Raw genomic sequence first — 24,379 nt, 5'->3', positions numbered from 1 at the left:
TTTTATGTTTTTAGTCTTTTTTCTATACATTTTAAGAAAGTAAAAGAATGGAGTAGTTCCAGTCATGAGGAAGAAAAAAATTATGTACATATGTTATGAAATTCTTTCCATGCAATGTGTCCCATGGGCCTAATTCTCTGCTTGTCTTAGGCTCGGTTTTTCCCTTAGCTTCAGAAACAGAACTCTAATGAGAAAAGTGAACTCAGGTGAATGATGAATCAGAATTTGTGCATATTTATTTATACATTTTTGTATATTGTCAGGGTCATACTTTAATCTTTCCACAGCTGACATTAAGGTTAATATTTTCATCTATTTCACGGGCAATACCTATTAAAAATAATTTGCTAAGGCTATAAATAGAATATCATGGTTTAAAAACTCCAAAAAGTAGATAGGATACTGCATAGAAGGGGATTTTAGGATGTATGTGCAATGAGAGACTGTCAAACTTCTCTTTACAAACAGTGCTCAAGTGACTTCTTTTAGACTGCATCTTATCTTCTGACCTGCTTTCCGGCACAGCGAGTCACTGCTCCCTGACATGGTGGTATCACTGGACCATGCATTCCACCGTTGCTTAATTGTGTGGCCAGAATCTCTGTACCTGCCCCTCTCTTTCACTGAACTTTCAATAAAGATCATGAACTGCGTGTTTCAGTGTCTCCTTAATTCTTAGGATAGTAACTTACGCTGATTCACTGGTTCACAAAGAGTAATCTGGAAAACCCTGAGAGTCCTCAATAACTTTTCATAGAGTCTGCAAGTTCAAAATAGTTTTCATATAATATGAAGATGTTATTTGCCTTTTTTACTCTCATTTGCTTACAAATGCAGTTAAGATCTTCAGAAGGTATATGACAAGATAATACCATGACTCTGATGGCTAATAAAATGTGTTAGTGTGTTCTTGTGTTTTTAAAGTTTCCATTTTAATTTCTAATTTGGTGAATATTAATTGATATAACAAATATAAAACATTTTTTGATATCCTCAACATTTTTTAATAGTAAAAGGGCTCCTGGGATGAAAACTTTTGAGAAAGGCTGTGTTTAATAAGAGCTGACACTGGAGACTTTCCATGATAGGGACTCTCCTTGACACTTTGTATATATTAACTTAATCCTCAGAATATTTTGTGAATTGAGGACTACTTTACTAGAAATTAAGGTACAGAGACCTAGCTCATCCAAACTCCTATAACCGGACATGGCAGAGCAGAGAGATTTGAAATTAGGCAGCTCTCTGCTGGCACTGAGTGATATTAGTAATTCATTCTATGCTGATCAGTGTGAAGTATTCATTTATTGCTAATTTACTGAGTGCCTTCTGTGCCTGAAACCATAGTGGGCACTGGCAAGACAACAGTAAGGAAAAGAGATATGGATTCTTCTCTCATCAAGTTTACATTCCACTGGGAGAGAATATATTGATAGTAAAAATCACCAAATTCTAATGTAAAAATCCATTCTTAACATACATTTCATGTGATCTTTCAGATTCCACTACTTTATAAGCTCTGAGTCTTGGTTACTTCTTTTTTTAAATAATAAAAATAATATCTATGAATCTCAGCACTCATTAAATGATAGTTTGGTTTAATATTCTCAATTTACAAAGTCAGGGAAAGGCATAAATTCATCTTGAATCTTTTGAAATCTAAAAGTGTTTTTAAATAATAAGGAATGATTAGGTAAATGTGAGATACCTGACATTTTAAGTTTAAACTATTTATTAAAAGATGAAAGAAACCATAATTTGAAGTATCTTTTTATATTTGAATTTACAGGCTGATATTATGATATAGATCTGAGTTGAAAACTACTAGAGCATATTTTAACACTAACCACTCAAATGTTTAAACATTGAAATCTTAACTTAAAATGCTTTAATGTTTTGGGGGACAGTAAACTTTGATATGCTGATTCTTAATCTTATATAATCTATTTAAAAATAATAATCATAAAAATGGCATTAAGTTCACCAAATCAAATTATGTAGCAAATTTTTAAATGGATGCCTTTATGTTTACCATTTTACGTGAATGATTTATATCTCAAAATGATTTCAACATACATTTTTATTATTTGTGGCTATGAGAGTTACAGATTTATTTTAAAATGTAACAAAATATGTGGAAGAATAATACTGTTACCAAACTTAACAAACATTAGTTAATGCAAAGGATATTTATCAATTCACTCTAACTTTTAAATATCTATACAATTCTTTCTTTAAAGCCAAAATAATTCTTTAATCAAACTTATATTAATTTAATTTGTTTAAAATATTTTAATTGAGAAAAGTCACATAACATTTTCCAACTCAATTTTGATTAGAATTTTGGAGGAATGCTGGATTGGCAAGGAGAAGAGATAACAGCGGGAAAACTCATGTGCCTGCGCAGTAACATCAGGAGGAATCAAAACCCTAAAATACAGAAACACAAACTGAGACATCGGCTCTGTTGAGGAGCAACAGCAGTGGTATTCAGGGTGTTCTGAACTTGCACTCTGACAGCAAATGGGGACATACATCCCAAGATACATCTGCTTACTTCTTATACACTATATATACATGCAATTTTACTATAATCTTGTTGCATTATAAAATGTGAACAAAATGATAAAGGGGCTTCAAAGATATTAGCTATATTCTATTTTTAAGATGAGTGGTTATAGTGATATTCATTTAATTATCTCCCTTATATTTCATATATACTTTAAATATATTCTTTAGTATGCATGAAATATCCCATAACATAAATGAAAAATATCAAAAATAAAAATAAATATAAGTTCTAAGACCTTCCTGAACTCTCGTTTTTTAAATCATTGCTAAAGGGTAAGTCACTTAAATGAACACAGGTCCTTAGATACCATCTTTCTCTTGTTCACCTCACTACACATTCTGGCTTCATTTGTGGGTTTCTGTGAAGTAGCCGCTTTGATGGACACACTTAGAATAAGATTGTTTTGAGGTTGACAAAAACATCTTGTGTCAATACACAAATTAATCAGTCCTGCTTCTGTTTCTAATTTCACCTTTTTCAAAAAATAAATCCAGTATGCGTTAAAGAAACTAATTTAAATCACAAGGTTCTAAAATTGCTAAACAAAACAGCAAATGTTAAATTATCATGAACTTTTACAAAGTACATTTATATGTACATATATATTTGTATATGTACAAATTATGATGATGCAAATGATCACCCCAATATTGAAAAAATAATAATATATGCTGGAGTTATTGAGAGTAAAAATCCAAACCAAAGGCATAATTACCTTCAAACATTTTACCTGTAGCTTCCTCTAGTGTAGCAACATCAAGTCTGGGACTGTAGTTTCCATAACCAGCAGCAGTAAAAGCCCGAATCTGGAAAACATACACTGTTCCTGGTTTCAGATTATTAATGGAGGCTGAAGTAGACTTGGTTTTTACTGTTGAGTAGGTCCGTTCCCTTTGATCCTAGAAACAATATTTAGAGGAAATATTTAATTGTGATTGCAACCAGACAATTTGACAGTCTACTGTTTCAATTTAATTCAATTTGCTCCATTGTTTTTATAGAGGCTGCATTGCACTTTGTGGAATATTATAACATTAAGTCACTTCTAAGGTAATATAAAATGAAAATGTGAAACACATGCCTTTGTAATATATATATTTAGGGGGAAATAATTTAGTTAAAACATTTATGATGTTTTTAACTTTCGCACAGGTAATATGTGACAAGAACTACTTAGCCATAATATAATAAAATATCCTACTGGTCAAAGAGTGGGTACACCTGTACAATCTACAGTTTAGTAGAAGTCATCACATCATAATGTAGTTCTCTTACTTTTTTTTGAAAGTTATTCAGCAAGAAAAAAAGCTAGATGCTAAAAATCCAGAAAGTTATTAAATCAAGAAATTCAGTTAACACTACCACTATATTGACATACCAATTTTTTAAAAACAACCCTGAATTTCTCACAGAATAAACCACTTCTGCAACACAGTATTTAATGAAATATTTTTAAAGTAAAATTATAAATATTAAATTTTACATATATATGATTTATGGCTTGAGAATATTTTAAACATGATTTATTTCTTTTTTTCATATTTCAGATATAAAAACTGATGCAGAGTTTACTAAAATAATAGTTTCATGTTTATTAACAATTTTTATCCTATCATCAAACACATTTTATGTGCATATACAATAAGATTAAGAAGGAAATAAATGTAAAAACTCAAGCATATAAAAACTCCATCAAAACAATATTTAAATAAATAAAAATTTAAATCGTCCTTCATATGATTCTCACAAGCTATTTATGAATAAAAGCTGTAAAAATTATACTTCAAAATATACAATTTTAGAGAGTTCTTACTTGGTCTATAATAAACTCATGTGTTCAACTTTATCTGGCAATGAAATTCTTCATTGAAATCTTAAAATGTCTATCTAGTTGTTCGATTTGCCTTCACAGTGAGATTTGCAAAAGTGTAAATAAATATATACTTAAGCCTGATTTACTCAAACTGATCTGTGATTGTCCTCATTACAATCATTTATAAAAATGATAGTTTGTATTACATATATTTATTGCAAACGAAAGACCTAGGCATAACTCAGGTGACACAAACATCACGCATGTGTACATATACATTACAATATAATACAATACAATGCTATTATTGTCTTTTAGTTGCCTAATACGCAAATTTAGCGAATGTAGATACTTTTTCTGTAAGGCCAAAAAACATGATTTGAACAGACTTATTCTAGAGAAAACATTTGCAAAATATTTCAGATTTATGTTGTGAGAAACTTTACTCTTACCACCTATTTGTTTCATCGCTTTTGAAATTTGATGCAATTTCATCAGGGACTATAACTGTTAGCTCTCATGGGAAACCATATATACTAAAACCAGCGTTAAAAACAATTATCCCCTCTAAAACACATTTGGTGGGATGAGAAATGAAGCACATAAAATGCAACCTTAGCTATGAAGTCATGAATTCATAATGTAAGTAACAAGCAAAAATATTTTAAACTTAATCTGAACATTAAAACAAAATCATATTTTAAACTAATTTTTCTTCAAAAAAACAAAGGTATCTATTGCCAATGTACTATATACATTTCAATTTATTTAGTCATGTCAACTCATCCCCAAAGTTTTCTCAAAGCTTTAAGCTCCCAATTTTCTAATTGTATTGTCTAAACAGTTAAAATAATTATGTGTATTATAGCACTTCAGGTAACTCAGGTAAGCTAAAAATAGTAACACATTATTATTACTGTTTGTAATAGCAATGGTTTCCACGTTTCAAATCTTTCTGTGAGGTGGAGTTTTAAATCATAATCTGTGAACATGGTTCATATAAACATTTTTCTCTCTCTTTCCAAATGAAACAGAAATAAATACACTCATATACTCAAATACATCACTAGTTACTAAAATTTAGTCATTATAGGGAGATTAAAAAGGCAGCACTTGGGTTTTAGCCATACTATTTTTCCTGGAAGGAGAGGTGTAAATAAGTACCATACATGATTATTAAAACACATATAAAATAAACTTCAGGAGGAATTTAAAGGAGTGAAATAGCATCATGTGATTTGTAAGTCTGAAGAACTATATCTTTATTACACAAAATATTATTTCAAATTACTAAACTATTTGAAGTCATTATCATCACTGAAACCACATAAATTAAACAAATCATTAAGGTCTGAAACAGACATACTAAAGAAAATATTTTTCAAAATGCATTGGGCTGTGTGGTTTCTGTGGTACTAAAATATCCTACATCTAATTATTACGATATCAAAAACTGAATATATAAATAAATACATATGCTACAAATGGGACACTTTCACTTGTGTAACACAGAAACTTAATACACAGAAATCACAGTTATAGTAATGAGCCAGAGATTCACAGAGATGGTTATTATAAATGGCTAAAATTAACTATGAAGTTTGAAGTAGCTCCAAATTGTTGGCATAATGACCAACTTTAGTCTACAATACAGTAGGATGACATGAGACACACGGCACATTGTACATTTCAGTTGCTCTTAGCACTTACTTTCTCGTAATACTTGATTTCATATTCTGTGATGACTCCATTGGGATGCTCTGGTTCCTGCCAGGAAAGCTCGACACTCCGCTGCAGCACTCTCTCCTTCATTACTCCGCTCACTTGCGAGGGAGCTGTTTGGACAAGATGTGTCAATAAACAATGAGAAAATTCACTGGATGCCTCAAATCAAATGTCACAACTGATCAGTCCCATGCTGTGCCAGTTTCATTAAGGTAAAAGAAAGCACCTTTTCATAGCTCACAATTCAGAAGCTAATGAATATTCAAACAGGACCTTATTACTGTTCATAAACCTTAATAGAAATTTAAATTAAAGTGCAAACAGCAGAAGATAGCATTGTTCAAGTTAGTGAAAAATGGAAATGATGGGGCTGAGAATGACAATTAAGCAAATGAATGCTAATTAAGGCTAGAAAATATGATTTCTGATTAATCTCCAGTGATAAACTAAGTCCAAATATTTATTTCACATGCAACAGCAATACACTTTTTAAAAGAAAAAATAATTTAATATTATGCAAGAAAAAGTGTATGAAATGGCTACTTTGATCTTCAGTGAAAGGGATCATATTTTTAAAAATGTTCTCATGTTTCACTTGGTGTGTGTATACTCCCAAAGAATTCCAAACAACTTTGGAAAACATCTTTAGACTTTATTAGGTCAAGATGCAAGAAAATGTAAAGGCTGCCTGCTACTTAAAATATGTGCATGAACACACATACATACACATGGACTCTTGCATGTGTAATTTATACCTACGTAACCTAGGTTTCAAGCTTTGAAAGGAGCAATTCAAAGCTACAATCTTGCTTTCTCTTTCTATACAGATAATAATATGCTTAGAGTTCTTTCATTCTAATTAGTGACATATACTCTTTTTGGTAGCTAAGTCTGTGGAATGTAGCAAACTAATTTGCTCTGTCTAATTTGCTCAGTGATGATTAACTAGTTGTCTACTCTGTCTAAATGAGTAGCTGCTCTGGCTTGGCTGAATTTCAGTGGGGTCATTATGTTTCATGTATCATGCTCTATCTCATTCTGTAAAATATTTTCAGGCTGTTAATTTAATTTTCTGATGTCTGAAATTGTTAATAATCTTGCTGACAGAAAAGCAATTATATAGGACCAAGCCGTTTAAGCAACCTTCCGATGTTTATCCCTTTGGCTTTATTTTGTTTCTTCTACCTAATATTTTCTTGTATCAATGTCTATAAAACACATTTTTCACTTCTTTCCGGCTTGGCAATTTTGAAGGAAGGACATGGAAGATGCATGACTCTCATTTCCTCCCAGATTACTAACAAAAGCGTAACGAGGGCAGTTTAAGTGGGACAACTTTCCCTTGAAGGCGATGTAGCTGAAGTACTCAACAAACTGTGTTTACAGTCTAAATGCATTTCTGCTATGTGTTCAACGAAGCTAATGTCTAATAAGAAATCTTATTTTTGTCACAACTTTTGAAACCTGAACATATGCAGTAAACAAGAACTTATCTCTAAAGTGACACGTCTCTGTACCCAGAACATGCTTAGCATAACTCAGCAGACTGCAACATTCAAGAGGCTGCTTCCTTAGGCCATGGCCTTAGGAATCCAACTCCAACTAATTGTGACATGAGATTCTACTTGACAAATAATCTCTAATAGTATAACTTACTTTAAAAAATCATGCAAAAATGTACATTTTAACTAGTAAAAACAATAGACTGCAGCACAGGTGAGTATACTGCAATCGTCAACACACTGAGTTACCCAGGAGTGCTGCTGGTCTCTGATCAGGGTTTACAATTTATGTGTGCCATTTGAAAATAAGTTAGCTAGAAATAGGTTAGAGAGATCGTATGTGTAAATCTCTAGGTTTCTTTCAAATAACACCCATAGCCTACTGTGATTTTCAGTATAAGTCAAACACTAAGACATTTTGCTTAGTTTCTATCCTTAACTATCACTTTGCTTGGTATGATAAAAGAGGCAGGAGACTCTGAATTCTTCAAGTTATGGAAAAGATTTGGGTTATAAATCTACCCTAAGTTTCTGATACATTGAAACAAGATCTAAATATAAAATGAGATGATTTTTGCAAGTTATATACTAAAATTACATTCATTATTTCACCCTGGAAAATAATTTTTACCTATAAAATCACAGCAATTGAAGACTGAAAAAGAAAAGCTGCTAAAAATACTTGAAATATATAATATTTTGAAACTCATATCACAGTGCTGACAGTGAAGTATGCCTCAACGTATTTTCCCTTTTGCACAGGAGCCATATCTGTAAGTGAATATACTCCTGAATTCTTCTACATTTCTTTCTTTTTTTCTCGTATCCCTTGCTGATACTATATCAAGTCACACATTTTAAGAGGGTCAGAAACGGAAGCACTAGCACATGGCCCTTGAGAATGGATAAACTGCATGACAGGAAAAATCTCTCTCTGTCTTATGTCCTTCAAATACAACATTTGGTACAGAAAACGTGATTATATGTTCCCCGAGCTTCAATATCTTAGGTATAAAGGATACACAACTCACAGGATATACAGCTTATAACCAAAAACATCTCTAGCCTAGTTAGATTCTAACAAGGTAATTATTTTCAGATAAAGTTATATGTTAAAGTAAAATTAAAGTGGCATAAGGTATGTTAATCTTAAAACAATGATTTCTATGGATAATATATTTGATTTACTAACTTAATGATATTGTAACAATCTCACTAAGAATGTGCTCACTCTTACACCAAAATATTCAGTTAACTACCATCTAAAGTTCATTTCTTAAAATAAAATAACAATATACAAATGAACTATACAAATGAAATATACAAATGACAATATACAGATGAATATACAAATTAATTACATGCTTTAAGAACCAATTCAGTGTTATAACATTTAAATTATAATTGTTATACTTATCAAAGTGAAATTAGATATGTTGTAATTGGAATTATGTGAAGATAGTAAATAGTAACCAACAAAAATAATGAAGTTCCTGAATTGAAAGACATAGGTAAACACATACTGTATATAAAACAGCTTTTTGACATAAATTTTTAGTAGGATTTCTAACAAAAAATTAACACATTCATTTTTACTAGAGTTTCTAGAAATATTCAAATATAAAAATTAAACTCAACTGAAAGATGGAACTTCCTTTGCCCTTAAAGATCTTCAAGTCTTATCAGGGATACAAGATATTACAAATAAATAAAATATAAAACAGACTAAGTCATGAAGAAAATTATTAATTGTATTTGGAATTTTCACAAATGACAATGACAGAAGACCTTAGGAAATTCAAAATTTGTTTCCAGAGTTCAAAGTGGTAAATCTCAACAGCATGAAAACAAAATTGATAAATTTGATGAATGAGTAAAGCAAAAGTCTAATGACAGGCAGAAACGTAAATTTGTGGAATGGGTTTGTTAGTATAAGGCTTTAAATTGAAAAATAATCAGTAACAAGAATGGAGGGTTTATGTTCAGACCTGAACCAATCAGCATTTTACAGATTTTGAGTATCAAGCACTCATATGTGATCTTTGATCTTAATCAATTTCCAACTAAAATCCAATTACAAAACACGTATTTAAATTACAGAATGGAATTTATTCATAAGGTCTATGTACTGCCTCCCTCTACCCCCTGCCAACCTGTTAAGCTTAACTATTTGTAAATGAAAATTTCTTAGCATGAAGTAGGGAAAAAGACAATTTTAAAGCACAGAATAGTAGGCAGAGTGACCCCACAAAGATGTCTATACCTTAATCTCTGAAACAGGTAAATATGTAAATTCCATGGCAAAAAGGGTACTGCAAATGTTATTAAGGTTACAGACCTTAAAATGAAGAGATTATCCTGGATTCTTCCCAGTGGGCACTATCTAGTCATATGGGCCCTTAAGAGCAAACAGAGATGCTGCGGAAGTCAGGGAAATTTCAACTGTGGGAGGAACGAACTTGACATTGCTGGAGGGGACCTCAGAGAAACATGAAAAGATATGGGGCAGCTTTTAGGATCAAACTGGCCCTGACTGACCGGCACAGAAATCAGTAATTCAGTCCTATCAGAGCAAAGAATTTGAATTCTTCCAACAACAGGAATGAGCTTGGAAGTAGATCTTCCCCAGAGTTTTCAAGTAAGAGCCAAGACCAGCTGATAACTTGATTTCAGCCTGTGAGGCTAGTAGTTGAACCTTGCTGTGCCCAGATTTGTGACCTACAGAACTGTGAGATAATAAATGAGTGTTTTAAATTGTTCAGTGTTTGTGGTAATCTATTATGACAGTGATAGAAAATGAATACATATAGTAAGAAAAAAATCAGACCTACTGAAATTTTTATGAAATTATGAAAACAGGCTAGTGATTGCATATTTAAATAATGTGATATTAAATTATATGTTGAAACAGCATGGAATCAAGGAATATTGACCTTAAGACCCAAAATACAATGTTTCATAGAAAAGAACTTAACCGAGATAATGAATTTCATTTTGGATTTAAAAAGTCAGTTATTTATACCATTTATTTTTTCTACACTTACATGTTTCTAACTGAATTTAAACAAAGAATGAGATGGAAAAATATATCTGTATTTTTAAACTATACAATAAGGTAAGATGGGTCAACAAGCATAAAATGACCTTTCATCAAATATATCAAGTTTTTAAATCCACTGAAATTTGTTAGAAATCCATTAGGTAAATACAAAAAGGAAAAATAAAGACATCTTTGGAATACAGTCAAAGGAAAACCTGCTAATAGTAGAATGATGCTCTTTCATGGAACACTTTTGCTAGTACACATTATCAGTAAGAAATTCATTTTTAGCAATCTTCGAAATAACAAATGTATGTGTTACTATGAGCCTAGTATTTTAAAATATTCAACTTTTAGCTTTCTCACTCTTCCCCACAGGTGTTCATTTTTGCACTATTGAAAAACATAAAAATACATACAAATTTGCTTAAATAATGAAATCCTTGGCCATAGTTATACATGCAGTGCAGTGTATCATGTAACATAGCAATTCTGTTTCTAGGGTATGTAGATATATATATAAAATGCTAAACACATAATTTCACAAAATTTCAATTTCTTGGCTGTGGAAAAACAGGGGCACTGATAATATTAAGATTGATAGATACACAATTTTAGCTAAAAAAATAGGTACAGGAACTAAAGGTAATTGAACCTGTAGCAATTATGAGCTATTCTTTTGTGACAGATGTCTGTCTAATTATATTTGACTGGAAAGAAGCATGATCTGTAGTTAAAACCAACATAAATTTTCATTCTATAGTAAGTGTTTGAAAAAATTGGTGGAAGAGGAATGATGTTTTTTCAAAATTAAATTACGTTATTTACATTGCTATCTACTTAACATACCAATTAGGATAATGATTTTCAAAATGTAAAATGTACAATATAATAAGATATATAACAGAATGAATTTCTAAATAAATTCAAGAAACAGTTACTAAAAAGACAACTTGACTAAGAAATAAGGTTTGAAAGTTCTGAAAAAAAATATGATGTTGAGCTGAAAAAGTAGGAAAATAAAAGCATCCTGCATAGGGGCCCCAGTCAGGTATACATGTGAGTTATAAATCAATATATCTTCAGTAGAGTGATAAAATACAAAATAAGAACTACAAAAGTCACCACTTCACAATCTGATCAACCAGGAACAATTCTGTTCTTTAAAGCAGCGATTGTAAAAATGATCTGACAATACATCTTTTTGAGAATAAAGTTTTCTTTTTTTAATCACCAGATAATTGGCAACCAATTGTTTGGACATTTAATTAATTATTATAGAAGTTAGCACTTCTCATGAAAACCTATAAGGAAAAGGCTATAAGGGGCATCCGGTTGTGGAGAAGAGCTACTGTTGGTCATTGATGCTAAACACATACTAGGACTCCTCCTAATATCTGCTAAAGTACTGACTAAAATGTCAACTGTTGAAAGGTTAATGTGTAACTCTTCATACATTTTAATTTTAATATAATTTCTCTTAATGTAAAAAATATAAAATATTGAACACAGTAGGTATAAATTAGGCAAATTCCCCGAACTGGCTGTCCTACTGATACCAGTCTTACAAAGGAATAGCTCAATAATGACCTAACATGACAATTTAGAATGGTTAAGGAGTTCCTGATAGTAAGACACATGCTCTCTATCTTTTCAATCAACAAGTAATACTGTCTTTTTACTGGGTTAGTTCTATTCAACAAATACTTGTTTGGCATTTACTATATGCAAGGCATTGTGGATTTTTATAGTTCCTTAGAATTTGCAACATTAGACAGAGAGAGAGAGAGAGAGATATTTCTTTCCTTCTAAAGCCCTATGAGGTAAATACTGTTTTTCTTGCTCTCTGTGTGTGTGTGTGTGTGTATGTGTGTGAAGAAGTTGAGCATTAAAAATTAAGTAGCATCATCTCAGAAAGAGGCATATTTTTATTTAATCCATATTTTTAAGCCCTAATTCCCAAGTATTTTTCAACTATACTGCAAAATTCTAGGCTCCGACACTTCCTGAGAACAGAAACTAGCAAGAGGAAAGCTAAGCAGTCATTCATTTGTTTAATATTTATTGAGAATCAATGATGTGCCACGACATTAGGTTTTGAGAATATAAGGATCAAAAGACCCATAGGGATCTGCTTAGCAGGCAGTAGCAGTCTCAGAAGCTGCAGATACTAGAAGAGATTAAGCTGAGCAGAGATTTTTTAAAATGGAAAATGCATGTATATGCTACAAAATTCAAAAATACTGAAGCGTGAAAATTGACACTCCCTCCCAACCTGTCCCCATGTAACTAAGGTACTTCTCCCTGAAGCAACCACTCTCAGCAATTTATTTGGTATCCTTCCAGAAATCATCTAGGTTAACACAAATATGTGTATTTTTTACATGAATGGTATTTTTTGATTCATGCTGTATTTTATAACATATCATTTAACACATATAGATCTGCATCACTCTTTTATCAGCTCTGTTGTATTCCATTATACATATGCGCCATGGTCCTTTCCCACCTCTTTTTCTTACTCATTATGATCCAATGAAACTGCTGGCAAACTGGTATCTAATTAGTTAATCCTATAAGGAGAGTAAAATATTTCAAAGTAGTCTAGTGCCCACAGGTGAAAAGAGGTAGGCAAAGTTACACGGACTGAATAGGCAAAATGTGGCCATTGTGAAAACTCCTTTAGAGGTTTTGCTTTAGAAAAGAAAACGAGCACTTTATTTAGTTATTATTATTTAAAATATTCTAGAGCAGTGCCACTCAAAGTGCAGGCTGGCTACTCAAAACGCAGCTGCAAGTTGTTGGTGTGTGAGAGGAACTTGTGTCAGATGTACATCAACTACATCAGTAAGCACTTTTTTGTAGCTCAGCTGACATTTTTTTCTTAGTAAGATTTCTTGATGAAAGAAGCATTTCTTTTTCTTTGCAGCTTCCTTGATCATTTTCTTTCGGGTGCTAACTACTTATCTGTCATATGCTGGCATTTTGAGTAAGAGTGACTTTTAAAAGTATGCTAGCATTAGTCTTAAATACCCTTCACTGTAACACTAAAATGCCCAAAAGGTAAGATTACTATAATATTTTTACAGATTTCTGATGAAAACTCCTTTCGCTCATATCTTCAACATAAAATTTCTCATGACTGATTATAGTATAAGGAGTTGTACGAATTGTGGAGATGATGATGTCTCAGTTTCTACCTTCCAGATTTAAATCCAGAAAACAAGTTAGAACGTGAATGTGCACAAACAATCTAAATGCAAAACTAAATATCGTAACAAAGATGAAATATAAATCAAGTGCCAACATATTCCTTGGAGGCATTAAAGAGCAAAACACACAGAATATTTCCCTGTTGTCGACCCCATCTGTAATTCAGCATTTGATTGGTATATAGCCATGCACTTAAACAGCTTATCAATACTTTTGGCATTACATCTATAATCTGCAAGTGATAACTTTGTATCAATTAGATAGTAACAAACTCAGTTTCAAGATTGGGCACATATTTTTCTGTCTAGTGGCCTCAACCCGTAAGCAACAACTTCTTGAATCATTCTTCCTCTGCTTCAGCTAATACAGATTTTGTTTTCTGTTGGTAAGAGTAGCTACACAATGTGGCATTCCATTATGTTACACCTGTCTATCTCCTCAGCTATTCTGATGCTCCTTAAAGGTAGAAAACCTAGAGAAGCAGTAGAGCATAGGAATGAAGAGCATGGGCCAGAGGGCTAGCCCATGGCTTATTTGCTGTGTGATCTTGACCAGAAAATTGAACCTCTCTGTGTCTCAGTTTTCTCAGCTTTAAAATAAGGATAATCAGAATACTTACATCATAGATAGAATTGGGTTATGGAAATTAAATATATAAATAAATGTTAAATACTTAAAATCATTCCTAGCACATGGTAAGAATTCCCCAAAAAATGTATTATTATTCTATGCTGACTTTGTTTGTATTAAAATTACTGATACCTGGGACACCTTCCAGAATACGCTCATTCTAATATCAGATTCAGGCCTTCGTATTTTTCAAAAACTGCCTAGATAAAGCTGACAGACAGCTGAGATTGAGAATAATTCCTTTAAATCTTTGGCAGGAACATAAATTGCTATTCTAAGGGGGGATACTAGCACTATCCATAATAAATGCTGGCAATGTTAGATTTTGAAATCTTACATTGGTAAGTTTTATAAAATAGCCATTTCAGTAAATAATCCATTTGTATAATGTATACTCTGTTTTATATGCATGAACTAGCTAGAAAAGTACATCATCAGTGTTAAGTCACTTAGAAGGGATACATCATTGTAAGAAAATGAAATAACTACCAAAATGAGATGAAGACCAACAACACACACTCTTTTCAAATGGTTATAAAATATATTGAGAAGGAGAAATACACAGATTAAGTAATTTCTATTTTGATTGGTGAGGAAACTAATATTTTGAATTATTTGTTTTAAACTACTTTCGTACTTTTACAGTCAGTAAACTGGCTCCATCTCTAATTTTCCATGAATTGGTAGCCAAAGGGTACTCTATAAGGTCAACTACATAACTGTGGCTTAGCTTTAATGACGGAATAATCATAGAAATGATTTATCAGGAAGTATGGGACAGCTATGGCCCACAACTAGACTCCTTTAACAATAAACCTTTAAGTAGAATATGTGTATATATGTCTATACACACACACACGCGCACACACACACATTAGTTAATGACCTCCCTTGCAGGTCATCAGAGTAACATTTTCAGTTGTGCACATTTTCTTTGACCTCAGAACTTTTTTTTTATAAAGAGAGAAATATATAGTATTCCAATCGAAAAATATTATAATACCAGTTGACAATTTTTGACATAATAACTTAGTCTAAATGTCAAGCTCTGGATATCTTTAAATTTTCATAGCGATATTTAAATTCTACAATATGGATTTCTCTATTACACAGGTAAATGATTTTCAATTTGACGTACTATAACTGTATTTCCTTACAACATGCACATCAGTGTAATCCTTCATTTAGATAAGGTAAATTTATTTATTATATATTTCACAAAATGTACAAATAATTTTATGTAATACATACAATTTTACATATATTTATATATATCACTATGTGCTTAAGTAAGCTTATTAGTTCCTTTTCCAAAATATGTACACAATGTTTATAACATTGTCATGGACATAATAATACTCTGGAAATTCACAGACTTGGTTTACTTTTAAGAAACAGTAAATAATGTATTTAAACAACATATAATTTGTTTATTAAGAACAGGGTCCATGAGAAGGAAATTGAAGAAAAAGAGAATATGAGATTTGTCTTGAAGGCACATATTTTATATTCTGTTAATCATACCCATTCATAATAAATCCTATTTATCCATTTAAATAAAACTTGCGTTATGAACACTAACTGTGTGCTTAATAGGTGACTACACTGTGTTTATAATTTCCCAAATACTTTTCCATCACACCAGCATTTTTCATTATTGTGAACACAATGAATGGATTACAACCAAAGTTTTTACAAATAAATTAGAATAAAAATTGAGTTCATTGCAGATAGTAATATAGTTTCATAAAACCTTTGTTTCACATGTGTATGTGCATATGGATAAAGGAAAATAAAGATACATAATATGCATCTGGAAATTACTATAAATACATTTAAAAGTTTTGAAAATCACTATATTACATAAAATATAATTGAAGGTACATCTATTCATAAAGTGACATTCATTTAAGCTGATAAAATACAAAACATAATACAGTGAAAATGTTTGATAGTTCCATACTATACCATTAATTGACTCCATCCCAAAGTTCTCAATAATGGTTGAAGAGAATGACCAATTTCATTATATTTTGGCTGCTATCAGTACCATATATTTTTTTATTTTATTCTATCTTTTCATTTTCTTTCTCTCCTTTTTTCCTTCTATATAGTATGGATTGTTTTTGACTGTATTTTTTCTAAGCCTAAAACACGCATGTATCAAATACCAATTGACTTTCTTAAACATGATTTAACAATGTTAGTTTTTGCAGAATTCTTCCTTGTTAGTGGCTTTGTTCATTTATTTTTTTTTCAAAATCATCACTCTGGTGTTCCTCAGAGTGATGATCTGTAAAGTGGATTATCCTAGAAGGGGAAGAAGAAAAGAAACAGGAAAGAAAGGAGGAAGAATGAGAATAAGAAAGAGGAGCAGCAGCAGGGGGAGACGGAAGTGAAAAGGAAGGAAAATGCAAGTGGCCTGAGACTTAATACTATCTCATTTGTAAAGACACATGCACACGTATTTTTATTGTGGTGCTGTCCACAATACCAAAGTCAAGGAACCAACCCAAATGCCCATCAACATCAATGATAGACAGGATAAAGAAAATGTGGTATATATACACCATGGAATACTATGAAGCCATAAAAAAGGATAGGTTCTTGTCCTTTGCAGGGACATGGATGACACTGGAAACCATCATTCTCAGAAAACTAACACAAGAACAGAAAACAAACACTTCATGTTCTCACTCATAAGTGGGAGTTGAACAATGAGAGCACATGGACACAGGGAGGGGAACATCACACACCGGGGCCTGTTGGGGGTGGGGGGCTGGGGGGGGATAGCATTAGGAGAAATACCTAATGTAGATGATGGGTGGATGGGTACAGCAAACCACCATGGCATGTGTATACCTTTGTAACAAACCTGCACATTCTGCACATGTATCCCAGAACTTAAAGTATAATTTTTAAAAATGTACAATTAAAAAAGTTATCATCTCAATTGCTCCAGGTACTCTGAATACATTTTATCTCAAAAGTGCATAAACTTAAGAAATTCATATTGCTTAACAGAAAGTTCTCAATATTAGTCAAGATTTACCACTTTATTGCAAGAATCTGCCACAAACTAAGCACTTAAGTTTAGTATTTTCTGCTAAATACATTTTGATTAGCTTTGCAACTTGTCTTTTAAAGTTGTTGTTTTACAAAGCAGCATTAATTCACTCTATAATAGTTTATTACCAAGAGAAAATTAACACAGCTAATTAATACCCAAGAATCACTTTTATGCACTGGGAAGATCTGGCTTATAATGAATAGTTATATAGAGTGAGAGTTACCAATTTATGAATAAGTTTGGTTCCAAAAGTTAATTTGTAATTTCGTTGTTTGTAATTTGGAGTTTGTTTAACACAGACATAATATCACAAATAGCAGATTGCTAGGCCAGCCAGCAAACATGTATTTGACCCAGAAGGTTCTTAAACTATCGTAAATTTGCACAGATAAGGAATTGAAAACAATTCTGTTTTAATATTAGTTACTATGCAAAAGAGGAAAACCAAGACAATGAATAAAATGTGTTTGCTATTACTACTGATGCGGTTGCTTCAATTACAGGAATTAAGATCTCCCTGAATTCTCCCCATATTCTGATACATCTTAGCCAAGGACAGAAACTTTTGCTTGTTGTCTGCCTCTCTCCTTCTCTTGACACATATGAAGTCCAGGCTTTATTCCTAAATAGTCTCCAGCCAGCAAGAAATAACAAACTCAAAAACTAACTAGAACATAAACATAAAGTAGATTATGTACTGACTTTCATCTTTTTTCAGTTAGAGGTGGGGTCTGGGGCCCATGGGCCATATCTGGCTAGCCACCTGTTTTGTAAATACAGTTTCATTGGATCACAGCGCACTTTTTTTTTACATATTCCCTCTGGCTGCTTCTGTGCTAAAATGTGAGTGCTGAGGAATTCTAACACAGAAAACATGACCTGCAGAACGTGAAATATTTATTACCTGGCCCTTTTCAGAAAAAGTTTTCCTTTGTCTGAGTTAGCGTCTGTTTGGCTGCAAGTAAGAAAACAAAAAACTAGTAATTTGATTGTTGTTTTTCCTTACACACGCATACACACACACACACCCTACACACAAACAAATGTATTCTACAGATGGGCATCTACTATGTATTATTCATTTGTTCAAGGCTGTACAGATGATTCTCATGGCCCTTCCCTCTTGGCTGCTGCTGCGACACCTATGACATCTATATTGCAGGCGTGGAGAAGGAAAAGGCAGTGCGAATGCTCAGCACCTCAAATCGGAAAGCCACAGTTTCCCACAAGCTCTGGAAATCTTCTGTTTGCATCTCATTCCCTAGGCTGGGAAATGGATATTTAAAATGGAATCTGGCTGTACTACTGCACTAAAAAAATATGGTAAATAAGAAGAAAGAAGATATGAGGGAGTAAACTAGCAGTGTCTGTCACCTTCATCATCCCAGTAGCAGAGGAGAAGGAGATCACACACTTAACTTGATTCTCCCTCCTCCCCAATTAATTTCTTTTCTGAATATAGAACAGAAAGAACCAAACGAATTGATTCAGATTTCCTAAGTGAAGGCACCAGATCATGGATAAAAATAATAGTTTTTAAACTAGGGCTTGGAAGACTATATATGATAGCATTAAACCTTCATTTGTCAGGTTTAAGAGGTAGCAGGTGAGAAAAATATTTTTTGCTTGTATCTGGGAGTTTTCAGGTGAGGCTTTTCCCTGCAGGACCAGACAGCTGTAGGGACTTTGAACAGGGCAACAGGTTGTGTCTGAAACAGTCACATCAGGTGATTTAAACATATTTCCAGTGAGAGAAGTCATTTACTAGATGGCATGTATAACATGTTAATTAGCATGAATATAGCACTTTTTTTTTTTTTTGAGACGGAGTCTCGCTATGTTGCCCAGGCTGGAGTGCAGTGGTCGGATCTCAGCTCACTGCAAACTCCGCCTCTCGGGTTTAGGCCATTCTCCTGCCTCAGCCTCCCGAGTAGCGAGTAGCTGGGACTACAGGCGCCCGCCACCTCGCCCGACTAGTTTTTTTGTGTTTTTTAGTAGAGACGGGGTTTCACCGTGTTAGCCAGGATGGTCTGGATGTCCTGACCTCGAGTGCTGGGATTACAGGCTTGAGCCACCGCGCCCGGCCAACATAGTCCTTTTTAAAAGACTTTCAATAACATTTAATTTTGCTATTTTACAATTGAGAAATATTTATTTGAAAAAGTCTGAAATTGATTCACAGTACTAACAAGGAATACTCCACCATGCATATTTTTGGTACTTAGTATATGCTAAACAAATGAATAATGGTGTGACACTACAAATTACCTTCTCTCTTTTATATAAACCAGTGTCTTCCTGTCTACTGGATTCTTCCTGAAAGATTTTGTGTAAACTCTCCCACGAAAATATAATTGTTTCTCAAGTCTATAACCCTTTCCATCTGCTGGAGAATCTCTTTTCTTCACTGTATAGCCAAATATAAAAAAAAAAAATGTCCATATTATTTTTCTCAACTCCTTTCATGTTTCAACCTTCTTTAGTCTGGCTTCAGTCCCTCTCATTCCATTAAATGAGTTATTGATAAGATTACCCACACTGAAGTGCTTTTCTCAATCTCTACCTTTCTTGGATTCTCAGTAGCATGAATATTTTTAATCTCTCTGTCCTTTTCTCCTTGGCTTTTGTGGCACATTCTCTTCTAATTTTTCTCCTATCTGGTTGATTCTCTCTTTTTTTTAACTTTTATTTTCAGTTCAAGGGTACATGTGCAGGTTTGTTATATAGGTAAAGTCGTGTCATGGGGGTTTGTTGTGCAGATTATTTCATCACTCAGGTATTAAGCCTAGTACTCATTAGTTATTTTTCCTGATCCTCTCCCTCCTCCCAACCTCCACCCTCTGAAAGGCCCCAGTGTGTGTTGTCCCCTCTGTGTGTACATGTGTTCTCATCATTTAGCTACCACTTTGTTTCCTTTGCAAGCCCCTTCTACTCAAGCAACAGTCGAATTTCTTCAAGGCCATATGAAAAGATGTTCATCGTTAGTCATTAGGGAAATACAAATTAAACCTACAGTAAGATATCACTTGACACCCAACTAGAATGACTATAATTTTTAAAAATCTAGATAATAACAAGTGTTGGCAAGAATGTGAAAAGAATAGAATTCTTTATATGTTGTTGGTAGAAATGCAAAGTGATGCAGTCACTATGTAAAAGCAGTTTTTTTTAAAGAGTTAAATATAAAGTTACCATATGACCTAGCAATTCCACTCTTAGTTATCTACCCGCAAGAAATGAAAACATAGGTCCACACAAAGATTTAAATGTGCATGTTCACAGCAATATTATTCATATAGCTCCAAAGTAGAAACAAACTAAAGGTTCATAAACTAGTGAACAAATAAGGTGGAATACATACAAATAAATAGAATTGCTCAATACAAATGGACTTGTATTGTATTATATATAGTACAACACAAAAGTACCTCAAAAAATTAGGCTAGGTGAAAGAAGCCAGATGTATCAGAACTACATTATATGATCCTACTTACATGAAATATCTAGAAAAGACAATTTTAGACAGACACAAAGCAGTTTCGTAGTTGCCTAGGTCTAGGGGTGAGAATGGGAATAAATGTAAATGGGCAGAAGGGATCTTATGGGGTAATGGAAATGTTCTAATACTGGATTGTGGTGATGCTTGCACAATCCAGTAAATTTATTAAAATCACTGAATTATACATTTGAACTGGGTGAATTTTATCATATGCAAATTATACCTAATAAAAGCTGTTTAAAATACTTCATTTTGCATGACTTTTAGAATAAGAAACAAAATCATTACCATGTACTGTCTGAGTCCCATGTATTTTTCCAGCCTCACCATGCATAAATCTCCCCTCATTTTGTGCACCTTATACTCTTTTCTGTTGCTTAGCTGTGCCCAGCTGCTTTTCACACCAAGTTAAGATGTCATTCTGACTGTTCTTTTCTTAAAGTGACTTTCCTAACTTCTCTGAGTATAATCCATCTCTTATGTGTTCTCGTGGAATTAGGAAGTATCTTTTCGTAACACTTTACAGCTGAAAACTGGCATGTGTTTGTATGATTATTTGATGACTATTTGTTTTCCCCACTAGACTGTAAGTACCATAAAGTGGTGGGGGGCCCACATTTGGTTTTGCTAACCAATATGTTTCCATTATTTATCACAGCATGCAACTTTAGATGTATATTAAATTCTGTTTAAATGAATGAATAACAACTATCAATTATCTAAAATTTCCCTCTTGGACAGGAAGCTTTTTTTTTCCCCCATATAGGTTCTAGGTTATTTATTTGCTCAAATTAAAGTACTAAAATATCTTATAAAACTTTGTAATATTGTACACACACCTCAAGATCAGACTTTATATTTTTAACTAGTGCTTGCAATTGCAATTCTCTAAGAGGGAAAAAACTAGTATATTGCAATTCTCTAAGAAGGAAACATCATTAACTCTCAAATGAGAGAAAGAGAAGCAAATTAGTGATACCATATATGTTAGAATAACAACTTGAAAGTCAACAATAATTTTTTTGATAATTTTTAATATATCACTAAGATAAATTTTGGTAACAATTAATTAAAACTATTAATTCATAGCTTATGAATTGATAGCTTTTAAAAGTATGTAGATCCTGGCTAACATGGTGAAACACCATCTCTACTAAAACACACACACACACAAATTTAGCTGGGTGTGGTGGCGCGTGCCTGTAGTCCCAACTCCCAACTACTCCGGAGATTGAGGCAGGAGAATGGCTTGAACTCGGAAGGCGCAGCTTGTAGTGAGCCGAGATCGCTCACTGCACTGGAGCCTGGGTGACAGTGCGAGACTCCATCCCCCCAAAAAAGCATGTAGAATAATTTTGCTAAAAGTAATCTCAGGGTTTACCTTATTTTAAACAAATGCAACCAAGTTATCTCATTACATTTTGTCTGCATGACTAAACAGGAATTTGGAGATTGAATAGGACATATAAAATCGTTTGTTATATATAACACACTTACTAATAAAACAAAGCCCATCAAAATGATAGTGTCAATTCCCTGAATTTTCATTTAAATGGTCATCACGGTGAAGGATTTTAGTTTATATATTCCCTTGGTCTTAAAATCGTTTTGGATGGAAGAGCAAAATATAACAAACTATTAAAGAAAAATTTTTGTCTAAACTGATACACACTCTATTTTATACACAACACTCATCTTCTTAATATTTACTGTAATTTTCCATGTAACAAAATGGTTATAGTTCTTTATTTATAGTATCTAAGCCAAGAGTTTCCTTTTTAAACTTGTCATATATGTATATGTGCATAAATATACACATATGTAATGATTTTTATATAAAAAGGTCTTCATATTTATAGTCAAAAGCAATCTATGACAAACATATTTTGGTAATTCTCTGACTAGTGAATTCCATAATATGATAACTACAGAAAAGTATTATGTAACAAATGACTTGTACCTTCTTGAAAATATTTCTCATTTAATATAATGCAGTCATGGAAATTGTATTGGCTCATATTCTCTAAAAATGAATTCTATATACAATAATTGTACAAGATTGATAAGGTTTCAGCTCTCCATTCAATGATAGGTAATACATACAAAATGACATCGGAATTTTCTTCAACTCTTAGCAATTTGCCAGGTCTAATTCAGAGAGACTGGAATTAGTCCCTAGAAGTCTGATAACTTTCAATTATCTAAAATCTTCCTCTGAAATAGAAATAATTTCTCTCTTCTGTCTTTTCTCTCTCCTTTAATTTTAGATTTAGGTTAATTATTCAGCTTTAGATCTCTTTTGCTTAAACCATTAGATTATATACAAACTATAACCAAGACTTGGCAGCAATGTTTGCTTCCTGAGATGTGAAGCAACACAGGGTATGAATACGTTCCATTACAGGACTTCTCACTAAACAATAGTGAGGTGCCTCCAAATGCCCAGTGTTCTAGCATTTTAAGATTTGAGGCCCAGAAAAAAGTCACATAAATGATTCATTAAAAGGCAATTATATCTAATAGTTAATATAAATCGGATTCTGCATTTCATCATCATCACATAAAACAAACAAAAAATACAGCTGCAAACAATGAATACAGCATTGAAATATATCCCAATAGTTTATGTTGCAAACACTACTTTGTAGATGTTCACTTAATATTTGCAAATCACTGACCAAGAAATGCTGAATTTTTCTTTAAAATGAGTAAATTTTATATTTTGATAGTAATAAAATTTGTTCAGTAGCATCCATCTCTGAAAATCCCCTTATGAATACATCCCTGATTTCTGTCCTAAACTGTCTTGGATGGCAAACAAAAGCAATTGTGTAACATATTTTGTTTATAAAGTCCTACATATCAATGATAAATAAAAGGCATACTCTCTACAGTTTCTACTTACTAAAAATTTATTTTGAATGCAAGGTTCCTTATGCAATCTTTTAAAATAAGAACTTTTGAATTTAACAGAGTTCTAGGGCTTTTACAGTTTTTTTTTTTTGTCAAAGATCAAAAAGAATTATCCTTAAGCATCTAATCACACAGGCAAATACAATATTTGACAAAAGCTGCAAAATTGATTAATCTTCCATCACGAAACAATAGACAAAAAATACTTTTCTGGAACCAGATTACCAGGTTATGGGTACAAAAAACAAAAACTATTTGTTAGTTGCTTCCCAATGATTTGTTTGCAAAACTGTACATTACTCCTCAGACAAGGTGCAAAAGAAGTCTTAGCCACATACACATATATGTCAAAATATTCAAGGTATGTAACACACATAGAATATAATTCCATTATATTCCAAA

General features: G+C 32.6%; 1 protein-coding gene across 7 annotated transcripts in view; it reads right to left on the bottom strand.

Moving 5' to 3' along the window:
- EPHA7 (EPH receptor A7) overlaps nt 1–24,379 on the bottom strand; it is a 178,670-nt gene that overhangs the window by 26,017 nt on the left and 128,274 nt on the right. For 3 of the 7 annotated variants that reach the window (XM_015136941.3, XM_015136942.3, XM_015136944.3), the window contains exons 6-7: nt 6,096–6,220; nt 3,288–3,471 (exon numbers count right to left, since the gene is read on the bottom strand). In XM_015136941.3, coding sequence (XP_014992427.1) covers nt 3,288–3,471; nt 6,096–6,220 — 309 coding nt within the window. Of the gene's footprint in view, nt 1–2,070; nt 2,431–3,287; nt 3,472–6,095; nt 6,221–24,379 lie in introns of those variants that run through there. The other 4 variants (XM_015136943.3, XM_078001244.1, XM_078001245.1 and 1 more) reach the window with 2 other exon arrangements.

This window comes from Macaca mulatta, chromosome 4 (genome assembly GCF_049350105.2).
Source record: "Macaca mulatta isolate MMU2019108-1 chromosome 4, T2T-MMU8v2.0, whole genome shotgun sequence".
Lineage (NCBI taxonomy): Eukaryota > Metazoa > Chordata > Mammalia > Primates > Cercopithecidae > Macaca > Macaca mulatta.
Note: the sequence above shows the minus strand (reverse complement) of the source record. Positions and strands in the feature narration are given on the sequence as shown.